This window comes from Corvus cornix, chromosome 3 (genome assembly GCF_000738735.6).
Source record: "Corvus cornix cornix isolate S_Up_H32 chromosome 3, ASM73873v5, whole genome shotgun sequence".
NCBI lineage: Eukaryota > Metazoa > Chordata > Aves > Passeriformes > Corvidae > Corvus > Corvus cornix.
The window spans coordinates 61,132,122-61,151,428 of record NC_047056.1 but is presented as its reverse complement, the minus strand read 5'-3'; the positions used below and the strand labels follow the sequence as shown (position 1 = coordinate 61,151,428).

General features: G+C 40.3%; 1 protein-coding gene across 3 annotated transcripts in view; it reads right to left on the bottom strand.

Annotated features, from left to right (window-relative positions):
* Nucleotides 1-7,127, bottom strand: part of THEMIS (thymocyte selection associated) — an 81,070-nt gene extending 73,943 nt beyond the window's left edge. For all 3 annotated transcript variants that reach the window (XM_010402002.4, XM_019286064.3, XM_039567932.1), the window contains exon 1: nucleotides 6,916-7,127. In XM_010402002.4, coding sequence (XP_010400304.2) covers nucleotides 6,916-7,006 — 91 coding nt within the window. In that variant the 5' untranslated portion in view covers nucleotides 7,007-7,127. The remainder of the gene's footprint in view (nucleotides 1-6,915) is intronic.
* Between the last annotated feature and the right edge of the window lie 12,180 nt (nucleotides 7,128-19,307).

Sequence of the window (19,307 nt, the reverse complement as noted above, 5' to 3'; positions counted from 1 at the left end):
ACATTTTGTTGGACTAGGCTTAGGAAGGCTGCTCAAATTGAGTTGCAGGATCAGGTCAGAGTGCAGAGCACTTCACAGGTGCAGTCCAGAACCGGAAACATGTTTAAGCATCTTCCCCTGCTGAGATCAGAGCACGATGCTCCTTGTGCCACTAATGTGTGTCCAAGGGAGCTAACCAGAAACAGTGGACCTGGACAAATGTCATGTTCCTTCATGAACAGATTACCAGGTTCTTGAAGAAAAAGTTTTGTCACGAAAGTCCTGTAACTCAAAACCAGTGTGTGGTATGGACTTGTGTGTCCTGGGATGTTTATCCCAGGATCTTCCCTCCTATGCAATTTAACATAGTTGTCCCTTCATCTTTCCAGAGCCTGAGTTTGTGAAAATTGTCTGGGTTCTTTTATAGGCTTTTTATAGGTTCATGGGAAAGAAAACAGGGCCTCTCCTGCTGCAGACCTCCTCCTCACATCCCTGGAGCCCAAGTGCAATGACAGCAGGGGAGCTGTCTGCTAGAGGAAACCATCACATCAAGGAGCTTCAGCAAGCCAAGATAAGCAGTTGACCCCTGCATTGAGACAAACCAGGCAATTTGGGCATTCTGCCTACCTCCTGAGCCATCCATAGGGAGGCCCAAAACTGAATGTCACAGAAAGAAAATCCCCTCAAAGGAGATCCTCAAATCAGCTTCATCCTGAGTGCCAGCTACCCAGGGTCAGATTTTTCTCACTGTGTCTGGATGACTCATTCCATTGAGGGCAGCAGTATGAATAAAATGAGCAATACTTGACCCATAAAAGTCAGGGTTTGTTCTCGCATTCACTGAAGAACACTTTCTTTCTTGTTTAGAATAAAACAGGCTTTTGAAGCATCTTGAACAAGTGCAGGAGAGTTTCAGTGGTTTGTATTAATAGAGAAAACTTACCAACATGATCCAGCTACTGACCACAAAAGACAATCCAAACTATCTGTTACTCTGGCTGTACTTAAGGCTCTTGCTCCTACTTGCTCAATCAAGAGGAACAGAAACAACTGTATTCAAAGGAAAACATCCTTCCATTTTTTGATAGGTTTGGCTTCTCTATCTTTAAAAAAAGGACACAAATTAGTAAGTGAAACAACTGTACCACAGGTTTTACCAATTTTGTGTGCAGTTCTCCCTTGGCATGCACTCCATGGAAAGTCCACCCAGTAAATGTAGAGACCATTTTTAATGATATTTCACCTCTGAGAAATACAGCCCTAGCTATCTTCATCAAAGCTGTCTATGCTTGGCCTCTGTTTAAATTACTTGTTACTTTTTGTAAGAAAAAGTAGCTTTATTAATCCTGAAGAGGCAGTTTGCTTGTTCTGTTTGTACATATTACAGACTGCATATCCTAGCCTTCATCAACTCATTGACTTATCACACTTGATAAGGGAGCAGGATTTGTTCTCTCTAGGCTTAGAAACAGTAAAAAATCTACCCTATGTGATCATTTTCTAACCCTTAGTGTTGAGAGATATTTCTTGTCTAAATTAGGACTTTTGGCAGCTGAGATTGGGTAGATAAGAATTCCTTTTGTGTTCAGTTTGCCTAGCTACAGTAACAGGGTTAACAAGACTTTTTGGATTCTGTTGATGGCCAGCAGAACCCATCACTTCCCTGAAATGCTTGTAGAAATGCACGCTGGAAAGATGCCGTTTCCCAGTCACCGAAGCAGAGAGAGTGAAACTGAAACTGCAGAGACAGCAAGTGACGGTGGATAAGCAGCCAGCAAGAGGAACTATGAGTCATGTTGGTTTTAGTTCACCAAAGTGAGTTTTGAAATGGAACTATTCACCCAAAGGGTTTTGTTTGGCATTGCCTCTCACGCAACAGTCAGAGAGCACTAAACATCTGCCCAGAGGAGGAATCCCCACTTGTCAATTCTAAGAATCTTTAGATCCTTTAGGTCTGGAAGGACATTAACCAAGGATGTACATGTGACCCCATAGTTGCCTCTTCCCAACATTTTTTCCCTGCACAGACCTGGCACTTTTCCTGCACTCCAGAGACAGGAGTACCACAGCTACAGAACGCTGCTTCACTGCACACCCAGCCTGAAGATGTGGAGGCTGCTGGCTTAGCGTTCACTTCTCCTCAGGGGAGTGCAGAATTTCCTAATATGTTTCACAGGCCTGCTGTAAAAGAGGGGATGTCCTGGAATTGCAATTTACACAACACACATGCTGTTTGCAAACAACTGAACTGCACAGCAGAGCTACAAACTCTCCCTGCACTCTGGCAAGTCCTAACCCCTGAAGAAATGGGGAATACCACTACTGATGTATGTGTGTTTAGCTGGAGCAAGAATGGGAAGACTGTGGGTAGCCTAATGACAAGAAACAGCAACAGAATAGGTGCCTTGAGCGGTTCTTCATTTTTCACAATTAAAGTTGGCACTTTTTACTGTTCTGCCACTGGTTAAATTAAGCTTGCAAAATATTAATTCAAATACCCATAAAGTAATTATATCAGTATTAAAAAAGACATAATTTTTTCAAGAAATAAAGAATAAAGATGAAAGCCCACACTTGCATGCTATCTGTAAAAAACAGTGGTCAGACAGTACTTACCTTACTAAGTATCAATATTTATTAAAATGTTCAAAGAAAGATATTTGATCAATCAAATTGGTTCCCAATGGAGATTCAGCAATTTAATTTTTTAATAACTTATTCTAATGAGCTATTAAATTGTCATGTACTTCAGTCTGCACTGTAGTTCCTTTCTAATCAGTGCTGATTACCAAGTTATTTGTATCTGGCAGACTTGCTTTCGTTTTATAATCATCCTTCCTATTCCCTTCAGAGATTCAACAGTACAGTCTAGCTTCTGTAGCAAGGACATTATGTCTGCAGAGTCCAAAGCAGCTGCCCTGAGAGGTATCCCTGGCATTTGGAGAACTACCATCTCCTTTCTTCTGTGTTTCTATTTTCAAATCAGGGATGACAATAATTTCTCTACTTCTGTATGGTCTTTCAAATATGATGATGAGAAGCATTTCAGAAGAACTCAGGGCTGTTACTAACACCCCACATTTCTGACTGCAAAGCATCAGGCAGTGGTAGGTGATGGCTGCAGGTTGGGTCTCCGACAATGAAGCCACACACAGCTTGAGGAACAAAGGGAATAGGAGCATGGGAGTGTGAACAAGCTCCTCAAACCTTGACTATCCTGCCTAGAGGCAAACTGGTAAGGCTTCAACCAACCCTGAGGTCCAGGTGTAGCATGAAAATCACTGATATCACTCAAGGATATGCTTTCCTCTTCTTCATGCCGAGAACAGAGATATAAACTTCCTCAGAAAGGTGTCTATCATAGTATTCACTACCAACAGCAAAAATGCAACTGTCCATAGCTTTTCTAGCTGAAAGTACTCCACATGGAAGCATGGTCTATAAAGTTGTGTCTATTTGCAGTTTGGGGAACTACAGTTAAATACATCACATCCATTAATATCAGCAGGAACATAATTTTTTATAGGCCAGTAGAGAGACTAATGGTAGAATGAGTGCACACGGCATATGTTTTCTACTTGCTCTCCACTGGGAACAGTAGCAGGCAGGCTTGGGTCTGCAAAGAGAGACCCAGATTGTGTTTGGTGTAACATGGATATAGAATGGATTCTTTCAGAGATGTTACCTTGCCAAAGGCAAGTAAATTCCTACTCTCTCCCTGGAGCTTGACTTTGCAGCTTCTAATAAAAATACCTCACCACATGGAAAACATCCATCCTCACAAAGCATTACACTTTCCTTATGCTTCCAGAAGTACTGAAAATCTGTCAAGAACTGTAAGGCTAGTTTGCAAGTCCTATATTTGCAAAATCATTAGACCTAAGTGCAGTGTGTGAAAAATGTTGCTTCCAGATAGAGTAAATGGAGAGTTTCATCCCCACAGAGCACCGGAGAACAGTGAATCAATTACACTGTGCTGTCGTCTTATCACGGGGCTTGCTGTAATCTTTGGTTGGCTGCTACAGCTTTGATGTGGCAGCTCTAATGGGTGCAGTAGACCATAACTTACTCTGTTAGCCATTCTATGTACCTGGCTAAGCTGATATTAAGAAACTTTGCCCTTTTTGGGGGAGGTTGTGGAAAGGGGAATATACATTAACATTTACATATATAAAAATTCTTCCTATTTTAAATCCTTACAGAGGAAAATTAATTATCCCTGGTGATGGATCAGTTACAAACAATCACATGTAACACTTTACCAATCGATCTTCTCCCTCACTATCTGCATGTTGTGCTGAGAATGGTTACAGATTCCTATGAAATCCCATTCCACAAAACCACTTAGCTGGCCACTTAGCTGTAGCCATTTGGGAGCTATTACAATCAGTGCACAAGTGCTCAGATTTGGTCCCCGCAGCCACAGCAATAAACCCATGTTCCCTGCCGATACACTTGCCATTACCCACGCCGTGATTGCTGGTGTGCTGCATGGGGTAAGAGAGATCAAAAAGATTGTTGCATGGGCAGAGGGATCTGCCTGAGGAAGGACTAAAGAGTGGCTGTCCTAATGGAAACTTGAAGTACTCAAAGTGGCCCAATCTCCTGTTTAGCAATATAACAGGAGTTACTTCAGACTCTCTTTGAAGCACTAGTCTTGCAACAGAAGATGTAATATAAATCATAATGCAAGCACAGAAAAATGTGTTCACCCCAGCTGCCAGGTACAGAAGGGAGCAAAATATTCAGGAGAGATCTGACACAGACAGAGAGCTCAGGGAAGGAGGGAGAGAAAGGAAGGGAGGGCCTGGCCTGAGAAGACCTTTTGTAGCCCTAGACCCTGCAAGCCTATCAGGAACCGAATGTTTCAAGAATCTCAAGCTTCCTCTGAAGCAAGGAAGAAGAGGAACCCACAGAAGCCTACTACAGGACATTGGTTTCTCTAGGTACTTGCAAGTATTCTTGGGATATGCTAGCTGTGAGGGGCAAGGAGCCGAGTAGAATGTATCAGTCTTGCTTGTTGTATAAACCAGAGACTCATACACAGCTGTCAGTTCTACACGGATGAGAACAGCTGAGAAGACACCAGGAACAAAGGACAGGAAGAGGTGGTGCTGCTGAAGACCAAAAAAGCATGAGAGCAGCACAAGGGCTGTCACTTTTTAATGCTAGTATTCTCAGGTCTCTAGAGCACATACCATCCCCTCCCAAGGGTAGTCATCAGTTAATAGCCTTTTCCTTTCACATGTGAGGAATTGCTGCAGAATGGTCTGTGGACTCACCACTGTTTTCCTCCTCATGTGGAAGGGTTTAGACAGTAAACAGAAGCACAAACTGAAATACTCTGGCTACAAAAATGTACTGGTATGAGTTTTACCATCCATGAGCAACAGGATGCAGACTGTAGGTACTCAGAAACCTGCAGACAGCTGGGTCACTTTATCATAGAATTTTGTGTATATATATATATACATCTCACAGTATTTTGTGTACACATATACTTACATATATACATATACATATGTATACGTATGCATGCCTACATGTATGTATGCATACAACTTGTTGTCATATCTCTTCTGCTTCCTAGCTGTGTGAAAAGAGACATATACAGAGACTACTCCAGCTTAAGGAGGTGATCTTCCATTTTTTAGTTTTAATTCTACTCTTCATCACTTAGGTGGTAGCTTTCTTACCAAGAACCTATTTCAGCCACAGCTGTTGGACCAGTTTAGAAGATAAAACTTAAACAGGCCAATATCAAAGTTCAGAAAAAGAGTATTTTCAAAGGTTTCTGGTAATTTTAGCTAATTTTATTTCCCAGAATGCTTTTCTATGTAACAGTATTATTCATAGGTAGTTTCCAGAACAGCCAGGATGGGCAAACTGGAGTACATGGACAGTACACTGTCATCACAGATTCAGTGTGCCCTTTCCCATTTCCTCTCTGCCCAAAGAGACTGTTGTCATGGAGGGAAAAATCACCCACTCTGGCCACAGCTACTGATTGCCAGTCAGAATTTCCATGGGTACCTCCTCTCTCCTTCTAATATGGAGCAGCACGGAAATATTTAGATTGATGTAAAGATAGATGTTGTGGATCCTGAAGAGGCTGTTTGGCTGAAGCTGAAGCAGACTTCAGCTCATTTCATGAAGCCCTCTCTGTTTTATCAGTTGGACCCCAATTTTTCCCTTTCGGTGGTATGGAGGTAACTTTCTTTTTCTAGGCTGATACATGGGCTTGACATGATATCTTCACTATCATTGAACAAAGTCCATACCCAAACCAAGAGCAGATTTTCCCCTCCAATGCAAGCCTCTTTACCACCTTTTGAGTGTATTTTGTGCACAAGCAGAGCACTAAAAGCATCATAAAAATAGATCTGCAGCAGGAAAACCCAGTGAAATATTACCCCTGTGTTGCTCCTGTCCAGCTCATACTGACCCCTTTGCATTGTTGCACGCCTGAAGTACCCCCAAGTACAGGACAGAATTTCAGGAAAACCTTATGGACCCTCATGGTCACTTTCCAGACTCCCTGGTTCTTTATTTCTGAGACAGAAGGTAACTCCCCATGGCAGCCCCAGAAGTGCAAGCTGGATTTAATCAATTAACCTCTGTGAAGTGATTTGCAGTTGCTGGATTGATGGCTCTGTGTAAGTGCAAAGCAAATTCATGTCTTATTCCAGTACTCTTTCCAGGATATGATGAGTACTAACTGCATTTTCATTTTCACTGCCAGTGAGAAGACCGAATGCACACTGCAGCAAAGACAGTTCCAAAGCCATTGAAAAAACATTCTTCAGCTGGGAGGAAACTGCTAGGAGACAACTCCATGAGCATCCTCCCCTCTGCCTTCCCCACAATCCAGTCCAAAGGGGGACCTGATGTCAAACACAGGCTCGCAAACCCTGCCAGAAAGCACTTGATGCTCACCTTGACAATAGATGCCTGACTGGATTTGGAGGACCCTGGGAAGGGCTCTGAGGTCCAGAGAATGAATGAACTTCTCCAGGGAAATGGCCATGGTCCGCAGCACTGTAGCATGTGGGTTTGGCACGTAAAGACCAGTGAAAAGCTCTGGAGGCAGCAACACTCTCAACCTGGTGCATGCTGTGCTTGGGAGCACCGCAGCAGAGGGGAGGAGTAGTATGGGGAGGTGCTTCTGCTTCCTTCCCTCTCTGGCTGCTTCCTCCCCTGGGTGCAGCTGGAGTGGGGTGAGGCAACTGGTGACCCCGTTGGCTGGCTCCGGTACCCACACCCAGCAAGGGTCTGTGCCAGGCTGGGAGACATGGGAGGTTGCTGTGGGTACTGAGCTCCAGAGGGGGAAGGGGGATCTGCTACAAAACTCCATTTTGTCAGTGATGGTTATTGACCCTGTGAAAAGAAGATAATGAATATCAGCCCTGCCTAGAGTGGGGGAAAAACCCACCATGTCTGGGTAGGGTTTTGTCAGTTTGTTGGTTTATTTTTCCTCTTGGAACACAGCAAAATAGTTTGGTGTTTTTTTGCTTCAAAACCATAAATACCCTTTGAAGAAAAGAAATTAACCACTTTGATGTCTTAAATATTTCATCTTGATTTAAGACATACAAATAGAATACAAATTACTTCATCCTGTAAATGGACATTTAAACACGATGCTGCTAGGCAAAATGGCCAACATTTTTAATACCACCAATGATTTGTGGTAATTTGATTTTGAGATGCTGCAATTGGGAAGGAATTTTAAGAGACTACTGTCCAGTACCAGGTGAAAATCAGACTGCACTGAAGACAAACCCCCAGCACTGGTCCCAGCTCTGCCATTCTGAGCTTGATCAAGCACTGTTGTTTCAGAAGGACTCTTGTGAAGAACAAGGCCATAGTAAATAAGCAGCAGACTCAGATCATGAGGAAAACAGAAGTGACTGTGATTTCATGTTTGTTTACACTGCTCTCCTGGCTCCCTGAGGGGTCAGGGAAAGTAGAAAGCATGATATTGTGTCAAAACAGTAAGAAAATCAACCATTTATTTTCAAAAAGCTTGCTAGCTTCATTTCATCTATATGTAATATTTTGCAGGAGACGTATTAGAAACTTCACATATTAAACTCTCAGAGTGGGTGCACTGGCCATTGAGGTGCCAGGCTACCTACAGAGTTTGAAAAGTTTGTTACCTTAAATTTATTAAGAGTTTGTTAACTCTTAACAAATATTTCTCCAGAGAATATGAAATAGGTTTTATTAGTGGGGAGTCTGCAGGTGCAGAGCTCACTATTGCCAGTCGTTAATGCTGCAGGTGCTACAGGAAAGAGGAGTAACAGGACTTTGGATCTAGGAGTCACAGATATTAGTAAAAGCCAAACTAAAGAACATGCACAGCCAACAACTCATCAACTATTTTAATGCAAGACATCACTTATACTACCCTCTCTAGAAAAAAACATTTGAAATTAAGCAAATGTAATTGGTTTGTGAGAGAGCTGGGGAAAGCACATATATTCAGTGGTAATCAAAAGACCCATATTGTAAAAAGCTGGTTCTTACAAGCACAAAGCAGTGAAATGTGTGAGTGGTTTCAGTTATTTCAGTGGGACACCTTTGTATTTTTAAATATTATGTGTGCAGCTCTATCAACTCAAGGCCAAGTTTCTTGGTACCAGCCCCAAGGCTGTGAGGTATTTTGCCAATGCCAGCAGCTGGGCTTTACCTGTACACATTGTTTTGATCAATGGATAAAGAGCCCCTAAGGCCATTTGTACAGTTCCTCAATTCTCTTGTATTTGGCTCTTCGCTTTGGTAAGCCTGCCAGGAACAACACCACAAAAGAACATTTAACATGAATGGCAAACACACACACAAATTAATAAATATTTCCAAAATTGCTTGAATCCAACAAAGCAAATGCACAAAAAGACATGGATCTCACACAATAAAAATTCAGAACAAAACCTGGTTTATGCTGCTGAATCCAGCAGCCCAACAGCAGAAGAGAAGGCAGATACAACTCTGTGATCCCACAGCCAGCAAGCAGCATGCACTTCCAATAGGCACAGACACACGGATATATACAGCACCCACACACATAAATACACTGCCACACACACAAATCAACCTAGAGAGAAACCGTAGCAAGCCCCAATGGCCTCATCCTGTTCTGCTTTCTGGCTGATTGATGTATTAGTGGGAAATACACACATATGTATTCATGCAGTGAGGATCCCTCCAGCAGCTGAACTTAGGCACAGTCCATCCAGTGGCCTCTGATCCTGCTGCCACTGGGATGTGCAAGTGGCTCTGGAGGTCCAGAGCCTCTGTAATGTGCCTGGAAATACCCCAGAAATACTTTTGGGTTTCCTCTACCCACTGTTATTCCTCTGTGCTTCTGTGTTTATCACATAACCTAACAAAACCAATCATTTTAGCTGCAATGAAGGAACTAGAAAGGCATTTGTCTGAAACTGCAGTTTAAATCAGGAATGCTATCCACTGGTCATGTGTTATCAAAAGAGTACCCAGCTCTGCTAACACAGTGACTGGTAAATGAGAATCATTGACCTGTTCTTCCAAATGCTCTGCAGGAGCTTTTTCCAGTTTGATGCGTAATGCCAAGAGCAGAGGAAAACAATTTGCTATCTCCAAACCATCCTTGATCTCAGAGTGGGATATCATCACATTGTCATCATGGACTGCTGGTAATAAGGTAGTCTTTGAGGAGGTTTTCATATTGCAGGCTAAATTCTTAGGAGGAACTTGACTAAGAAAAATTCCTTTTGTTTTGTCCAAGTTCCAGTATGGAAGATTAGGACAAGCTGCTGAAAAAATGTATGTATACTGTACTGAGAGGAGGCAATATCTGAACCCATTCTTCCCATACGGAAAGAACAGAGTTCACAAGCCTCTCTTTACCCCATCTTCAGCTCTAAGTTATGGCATTCTTCACAAAGAGCCTGTCAGGACCTCAGCGTTACCTCTGCCCTGTGTGAACCTGCAGGTAGCATCAGCTTGGCGACTCCGTCTCTACTGCTAGCAATGGGGTGAAGTCAAGTTGCACAGCCAAACCAACACCACCCAAAGTGACCATGAGTCCTCATGCAGCCACGGTATTGGCAGCTCCAGCTTCTCTGGAAGGTGCACACAAGCAGGGACACACATCTCTCCAGGTGGAAAAGCCCTGCTTACTCCCTGAGGAGGTGGCCAAGAACCAGCTGTAGGGGAATGTACCTGAAAAATAGTGGTCAGCTAATTCAGAAGGATGGGCACATGGGCAAAACACAGAATTCTGAAAACTATATCCAGGAATATTTTCCTACCTTGCTGGTGGGTTTAATTATTGTTTTTCAGAAAGTCAATAAACTGTTCCAAGTTTCCAAAGAAAATCAGTTCTAAACCTGTGAAGGATTGCAATATTTTTCAAGCTCAGGCCATTCTTTAGATAAATGCGGCCATTAGTTGAGCTGCTTGAAGGGAAATTTTAAAACAATCCTGTAAATATGAAACGAAGATAAACTAAGATACAGGAAGATACACACCATTTATTGAGCTTATAAACATAAGGGCAATGTATTTGATATAGCTGGCAGAACAGTAATTCCAAAGAGGAAAATGATTTAGGGAAACTCAGAACAGCCAGGACCTGGGAGGCAGGTGTGAGTGAGGCTGATATGGAATAGTAATGCCACCTTTTGAATCAAACTCAAGATACTGCAGGAAGTTCAATACACTTACATAATTTTTTCCAGTGTAAGGTTGTCATGGTTTAGGAATTATATTCTCCAGTTTAGTACTCCCACTAAAAAAAACACGCAATGCTTCCCCTCCCCGCCCTCCAACTGGAGGCACAAAAGGCAAATATCACAGGCTGAGATAAGAACAATGTACTGGAAACAGCAATTAGAGAAGAAAATTAACAGTAACAACAACAAAATTATTAATAAAAGTATATAAAAGAGAGAGTAATTCACATGTAAAAATGCTCACCACAGATCCTGCAACAATAAACAATACCAGATGGTCTCCCTGGCATGTTTATTTCAGCCAGAAGGAACCCCTTCTCCTTGGAAACAGGAGCCCCTTTTCCCCTCCCCCAGCAATGATGTGAGGTGATATAGAATAACCTCAGTGTCCTGGCCATGGTCCTTCCTGACTACTGTAAAAAAATGAACCCTGTCCTGACCAGAAGCAGTAAAAATGTAGAAACTCCACCTGTCATTAAAAATAGAGTCAGTCTAAGCTGTAGGGAATCCTCCCTGACACAGGTGCATTGAGCGGTGAAATAATCTCCCAAGGGAACAAGTGGACTCCTGGAATGTTTAGGCCTTGAATAAATAAAGGACTCTACGACATCATCAAGAACAATTCTGATAAAGAAAGGGAGAGAGGTCATCTATTCCTGTGGGTGATTAACTGTAGTGTCACCCTTCATTTATCGGAATCTATGGTCTGAATAACTAAGTCAGGTGAACAGCATCATATTCAACTGTGCCAGAGGTGAACTGAGCGTTAAAAGAAGCTACAGAGACTTTCAGGAGCTGTGGTCTTCCTCTCCTAACCCACACTGGTTCTGGTAATATCACTCGTTTCGCACAACCCACCCAAGAAGCACAACACTAAACTGACAGTCATGCCCTTCCAATGGCCCTTGTGACATAAAATGATGGTCTCAGCAGCTTGAACAAACTGTCCCCAATGAGAAAAAATCTAATGCCTACAATGCTATACCTAGATTAGTCCCAGAGATACAAAGGCAGAATTGGCTAAAGACCTGACTGAAACATGAACTGCTGTAACATGCGTTACTACGTGATGGGTGGGTCTTTGTGTACAAGCTTTTTCTGCCACTTCAGTATGTATAGGTGGATAGGATTAATTGCCCAACAAAGCCAAAGGTGATCAGCTCTTAAGCACTGAAATAATTCCAGCCAAAGAAACCTAACTTTTTTAGCCTAATATTTAGGTTACTTGTCCTCCAGAACCTGCAACAATTGCTTCCAACTTTACCTGAAAATATAAAGCACTCATTGCACGGAATATTTCACCAACCCCAGAAAGCTGTTTTGGTTTTTTTAGCTTTTTTTTAAACATTCTTTCTTCCATGGACAGCCATTGCTCACACTCCCCCTAGGATGAGTCAATTCGGGTAGAGGACTTTTCAAATCTGCGGACAGAGGCACAGAAAAATCCTGCTGGAAATTAAAATTAAGAGCCATGTTCAAAAGCAAGGATCATTACCCACAGAATTTTATACTGCTTCACCATCAGTTGAAGTCCACAGATAAAGATAAAATGTGCCTTTCTAAAAATATAATCTTGCTCTGTTCCAAGTTTTTGCACTTGGTATAAAAATGATTCTGTTGAAAATCCTAACACCTCCACAAAGCGGGTGGTCACCCTTGTGAATTGTGGTGGTTCCTGGCTCTAAAATCTTGGAACATTTTAATGTCCTGTGATTTTATTGTGAGCTTTCCTTTATATTTTCAGGAACTACGTTTTGAGTTCTTTGACATTTCCTTACAGTTTGACAGAAAGATCTCAGACGTGCTCTTCATATGAAATTTAAATGGCTTAGCAGGTATGAACAAAAAACTGTTAGTAAAAGTGCCTGAGCCCACAGGGTTGTTCACCAATGTTTGACTCCAGTGAATAGTCTATTGAAGAACCAGGATACCCCAGTGCTTTAAAAAGAATTGAAGCACATGTACACACGTTACATTGTGAAAAACAGTAAGTTTTTGGCTGACGTTTTATGAACTGAACAATAATAACCTGTGGGTATTTTCTACATTTTATTGAGCAATTCTGTACCTGCTGGAGTCAGAAAGATCTTTTCATTGATTTTAATAGAAGTTGGAGTAGATTCTTAATAAGGAAGAGTTATGGCTTTCAGCTGGTTGTGGCTTCCCATAGAAACGCCTTGCTTATAACAGCATTTCAAGTTACAGTCTTATGAAGAATATTGACATGAAGTTTTCCAAAGTTTCTTCAACAAAGAGTAATAGCTCTGTTTACATCAGTAAATTATAGAAAATATATCTCCAGAAATCTCTCCCCAACTGTTGGTAAGTGGGATTAGAATAATGGTCTTAATGCATTTAAAGTGTTAGCACCAGGTGTGTATTGAACACTCAGCCCCCTGAAAGGTTCAAGTGCTGCAAAGGCAGGCAACTCTGCCAATGCTTTGTTCAACCACAGAGAAAAGGACACTATTTGAGATTTCTAAGCTCTACGCCAGTATAGACTCAAAGCTAAAAATAGCCTTGAGAGTATAAAGTCTCAAGCTAAAAATTCCACCATCTATTGGCAGGTATTAATGCTACCTGTCTTTATAAATGTATTAAGATGATTGATACTGAAGTGTTTATAAAGTATTTTGAAGATAAAGCAGAATGCAAATGTTTAATACAGTAGGAGTTCCAATACAAAGAAGCACCTGCCAAAATTACTGTTTATAGAAAATGAGCCATCCAGGCCATCTTCAGCCAGTGCTACCACTTTTTATTTGACAGCACAGAACATGAACTCACTCTTCTAATGGAAATATTTATCGATCTGTGCATGGCATCACACTACAAAATCTATTCAGGCACTCTCAGTGTTCCAGTTTATAAGTTAATAAGCAGATATTAAACATATTTGGGTTCTATCTTCCATACTCAGTTTGGGGATATCATTTTGCTTGAGTAGACTCAAAGCAGAGAACTTACAACATAACCAGGGCTGCACGGAAAAGCTATGGCAAAGCCATGGTCACGAGTTCTGATACCTAAAACCCAGCCTGAGTCCTCTCACCACAGCACCAATATTTACTCTTTCTAAAAAATAAAGAATTTTACTCCCTGTAAAAAAAAAAATATGTCAAACACATACTCCCAACTCAACACCCAATATCTATCTGGTTTCTATGGATTGTTGGCTATTTTTTTTTTTTTTTTTTTTTTTTTTTTTTTTTTTTTGTGGGGAAAGAAAAAGGAGGGGCAAATAAAAATAAGACATCCTGCAGCTTTCAGGAGAAGCATGGGTCCATTAAAGATGGAGTAAAAAATTTGGGAGTAAAAATTACTTGAGATATCTTCAAATTACAGAAAGCATTTTGAAATATATTTGGCATATCTTCAATTCATTTTTGACAGCTGGAGACACGTAGGAGAAATTTTTGAATTAATTTCAAATATCATTTTCTCCCTTTGTGATTTCTTGAGTGGGGTGGGCTGTAATTCATTTTTAAAGAGGCAATGTAGGTTTCAAGATGCTGGTAAAGGAATCCAAAATAATCTTGTTGCACCCTGTCACTGTTCAAAGAAAAAGACCCTGTATTAATTTAAATATATTTGTGAAAGATTGATTCCCCCAATGGAATTTACATAGCTACTTTCACTAATTATTGCTGAAGTTTCACCTATCGACTGTCAATTTTCCACAGAAGGAAAGCAAAACAGTCTGACGTTTCCTGAAAGCAAAAAGCTTTAACAGAACTATAATGAAAACTGGTGTCTCACATGCCTTACCCTTAATGTCTACACTGCCAGAAGAAAGAGCACTAATAACTCCTCTTTATGGGAGCATTAAAAACCTCAGTTTAGCCTAAACAGCTGGTAAAAGAAATCAACAAAACATTTAGTTTAATAATGGTTACCTTTAATATTTTTTCATCCTTAATATTTATCTTAAATGACAGACTTTTCTGACTTTCAGCTAATGATGAATTGGTAGCACATGTGTTTGCTCATTTTTATTGGAACTGAAATACTAGCTATCATTTTAAAATGCATACAGACCCCAAACTGCTTTCTCTTTTTTCTTTTTTCTTTTCTTTTCTTTTTTCTTTTCTTTTCTTTTCTTTTCTTTTCTTTTCTTTTTTTCTTTTCTTTTCTTTTCTTTTCTTTTCTTTTCTTTTCTTTTCTTTTCTTTTCTTTCTTTTCTTTTCTTTTCTTTTTCTTTTTTCTTTTCTTTTCTTTTCTTTTCTTTTCTTTTTCTTTTCTTTTCTTTTCTTTTCTTTTCTTTTCTTTTCTTTTCTTTTTTTTCTTTTCTTTTTTTCTTTTCTTTTCTTTTCTTTTCTTTTCTTTTCTTTTCTTTTCTTCTTTTCTTTTCTTTTCTTTTCTTTTCTTTTCTTTTCTTTTCTTTTCTTTTCTTTTCTTTTTTCTTTTCTTTTTTTTCTTTTTTTTCTATTTTTCTACTTTTCTATTTTTTTCTTTTTTTCATCATTAATGGGAGCCTTTCTAAAAGGTCCACAGAAAGATAGTCTGTCAAGCACACAATTTTATTTGCTCTATTTTAGAAACAGCTTCAGAAAGCTGAAGAACAAACTTAATTGTAATTACTTCCTTTCTGTGTATGAAGCTGAATCTAAAAGCAAATTGTTTCTACAGGAAAACTGTGTTTCATTAAAGAATAAAGGCTTCATATAAAATGCAGTTAACACTTGCCAACATATCAGTGAAATTGATTTTAATTTCCTACCTCTTCCAAGGCATTGATATTACCCAGCTGCGAGGCATTTTAGTTGTCATTATAATTTACCATATGAAAACTCAGCTGTATTTGCTGCCTCAGTGTTCTGCATCTATGGTCTTGTTCCAGGTGTCCCTTGCTCTTTCTTAAGGAGAAGCAGTATAAAGGTATCAGTGATTGGTGGACTTCTTTCTCGGAGGTTTTTGGTTTATCTTTTTGTTTTGTTTGTTTGTTTTGTTATGGTTTTTTTTTTGTTTCAGGTTTTGTTGGTTTTTATCTTTTTAATTAAATACACAGGCAAATTGAACATAGATGAAGGAATTTGGAAAAGTCTAAGAAAGCTGTGGGATAACAAAGACCTGAAATAAAGAGGTTATAGGTTGCTTTTATTTGAGGAGGCAGCCAGACTCTTGGGCTGGCACCTGCCAGAGTTTCAGCCCATGGGAGAAGAGACTGTCGAGGGAGTTCTGAGTCTGCCCTCATGACTCCTTATCCCTAGGGATGGTTGACTGAAGGCTGTATTTGGTCCAGCTGAGATGAGGTTTGTCTGCATTTCGTCACAAGCACAGATCCAAGAAGTGCTTTATGGATGATAAGTAAACAAAAAAACCATGACACAAACATGAAATAAAAGTTTTTGGTTTCAGGGAAGGGTCTCAGTTCGTTTCTAAACTAATGCAGAATCCAGTACATTTGGTCATTAAAAAAATCTGAGAGCACCATAAACAATGGACAGGCAAACATAAGCATCCCCTTCTTTTTCTCTTCCAGTCCTGTTTCTCCCTCTCCAAGAGCAGAATGCTGCTTTTTCTGCCATTCCTGGTACCATTAACATAAGTAGGGTTGTCTCCAAAACCCCTCTAATGCCCTCAGTGGTGGCACAGGTTGCATCCTCTACCTCACCCAAGGGATGGCTGCTGGCCAACATCTTTCCCAGTCCTGTAGAGTCATCATCCTTGTGGTAGCCTGTGACTAGCAGGGAAATCACTAACAGCATGCAGTGCACTTCCCATTGTGAGAAGTCAAGCCTTTAGAGACTCGTTTGGGAAAACTGCTGGAAAACAAATGTGTTTTCCTTATCAAATTGGTCAATAAGCCTGTCTTCCCACCTGGGAAAGAGGAAAGAGCACAGGGGTTCTTCTCCAAAACAATCTATAAAAATACCACAAAAAATTTTTTTTTCTGGAAGAACCCATAGGTAGCATTTATTTTAACCTTTTTTTGTGTTTATTTTAGCCCTCTCCTATTAAAATACTCAGTCCAGAATGTTCTCCATGTGAAGGTTCACCAAGCCAAATAAATCTCATTACTTCTCATGCAAAATAGTAACTTATTGAGTAGCACACACTGCATCCATTTCTTCTTGTAGGCAGCTTTGCAGTATGGAACATATGTTGTGATGCAGCCAAAGCCCTTTCACCTTGTCCTTCTCCATGAACTACGGGTAAATTATCTAAGATTTCAAACGGTCTGTAAGGAAACATCCCGGGGCTCTCACTTTGGAGTATAAGTCCTTCTGCCAGCCTTTCATCTTGATTTCAGTTAGTTGCATGTACATTTATTTGACATCCAAGAGCATTTGTGACCCTTGGGCATCTCCTTCAATGTGTTCCTAGCACATGTTCTCCTGGATGAAGCATACAGCACAGCAGTTGGACCCTTCTCCTTTCTTCCTTTCTTCCCTTCACCATACTGCCAGAGACCCCTGAGCCAGGGGTTGCTGAGAGCCTGTGGGGCACTACAGCATCCTGGACCTTTTGGTGCTGAGCATGATGTGAGATTTAACACACAGCCAGCATGAATAGATAGACCCATTTTGAAAAATTAAAGTCTGCAACTCCTTCCACATCTCTCTGAGGAAAGTATCTGTAAATGTTCTTGTAGAATTACGTTAACAAATTAATTCAGGCTTGCCAAGGCTAAAGGATGAAATCTACAAAGCCATCACTTCACTGAAGTCCATTTTACAAACAATGTATTTTGTTAATTTCTTTTTCTGAATTCTGCTCTCTGCTCACCAACAAAATCCACCAGTGCAGTACAACTGAAGATGAGCCAAGGAAGATTTAATATATCATATGAGAGAAGGTTCTTATAAAAGGGGGAAAAAAATCCAATCCAAAACCTCAGACTCTTCCTAGAAGAGAAAATAACATGAAATCAAAGGAAGAAGTCACAGCAAAAAAACTCCAAAAAAACCCAAAACCAATAACAAATCCCAAAACAAACCAGCCCCAAGATTGAAAAAAACTGCTAAAGAAAATTTGCTTTCAGTTTTAGCACACAGCTGAGGTTGCTTCCTAAAACTAGCACATAATCAGAGCCCCTTGTCCATCCAAGCCTGCCCTATGATAGGCACTTTTCATGAGCTATGCCCTGGGACTGTCCTCTCTCCTGACTTGGACAGGAGCAAAAAGAGCAATTAGCTCAAAAGATGCTTGTAACTTGGGGTGCATCACCTCGTTTCAGGCAGTTATGGTTTTCCCAGAACATTGTATTTCTGAATATTAAAATAAATTTAAATACATAAAATACTATTTTCTGTGCCCAGACTGTGTGTTCTAACCCAGCCCCATGGCAAAGAGACAGCAGCATGTCTCCCAGCTTCCAGGTGGACACCAGCAACGGTAATGTTATTGGAAGGTGCATGTGGGAAAACTATTTTTGCCATACTCCTTTGACTAGTCAATTTTAGTTTCATTTAAAAATCACTTCACAGTAGCACATCAAGATCTCCCATGACAGGAAGCCAGTTACACCATACATGCTGGAGTACATGCATCCAGATATTCCTGTTTCCTTTCCCTTAAGACATAGGATCTTCTGTAGAGTTAACCAACCTGCCCCCATACATTGATGGGTGAATCTTTTTTAAATCAAACACACCTAAATATATCACTTACCAAAGTTCTTCCTTCATTGTTTCATATTGTTTTAAAGCCCGCAGACCTTTAAAGACTTGGAGATACCTTTAAAGAATTGTAAGGGTGAAGGCTTTTTCACCTCCTCCCCACCACAAAGAAGCACTGGAAGGAGCAAAAGATCAGTTGCAGAGGTTTCACTTTGGAATTAAGTCATTTTCATCTTGCTTAAAAGACTCAGGAGCAAGAAGTTTGCTTTCGGAGGTGCAGGCTGACCTCCGATGAATTTAGAGAGTGGGATGTGTTGGTCCAGGTATTCAGTGTAAATTTGGAGCTACCTGTTGAAATTGTCTCTGATGAAAAGTTGAAATGTGTTACAGAAATAATACTATGTTCCATTCACGCTTGGTTTGCTTCAGCCTGTGCTGAGCAAAAAAACATCTGTGAAAACAAGAATGAAAAAAACCAAACTGAAACAACAAAATTGAGCAACATATACAATGTTTTGTATATTTTTTTTGTAATTGACTGAAATTGATCCTTTTGCTGGATCCCAGTCAATTTACATATGCCATTGGAAGAAGAAAAAAATGGCCAGGTAAGAGTATAGAATCTAGTCTGAAAAGAACACAGGCTTGAAAAGAGATGAGTATCTGTCTTCCTTAAATGTTTGTGTGCCTGTGACAAGTTCAGAATAGACATCTCCTGACAAACTCAATGAGCAAGATCAGGACATCATGGTACTGTGAGGAGTCTTTGCATGACCATGCAGGTGTGTTATTTAAATTCTTAAAAGTGAAGATTTGGAAAATGCAGACTTATATGTGTATATCGATAAAATAATTGTCACATTCTAGTCTCTGTTTTTCCCAGGGTTATCTGATAATTTAATTTTTATTTTGACATGCTGGACTGTTAAACTCAGACCAACTTGCACAGCATGTGCCCCTCCCCAGTACAATTTTTGTAATTTTCCCCAAATGCTAAATCATGTAGGGCTCTGAAGCTATTCCTTTATCAAGTTTGCTTCTGTTTTTC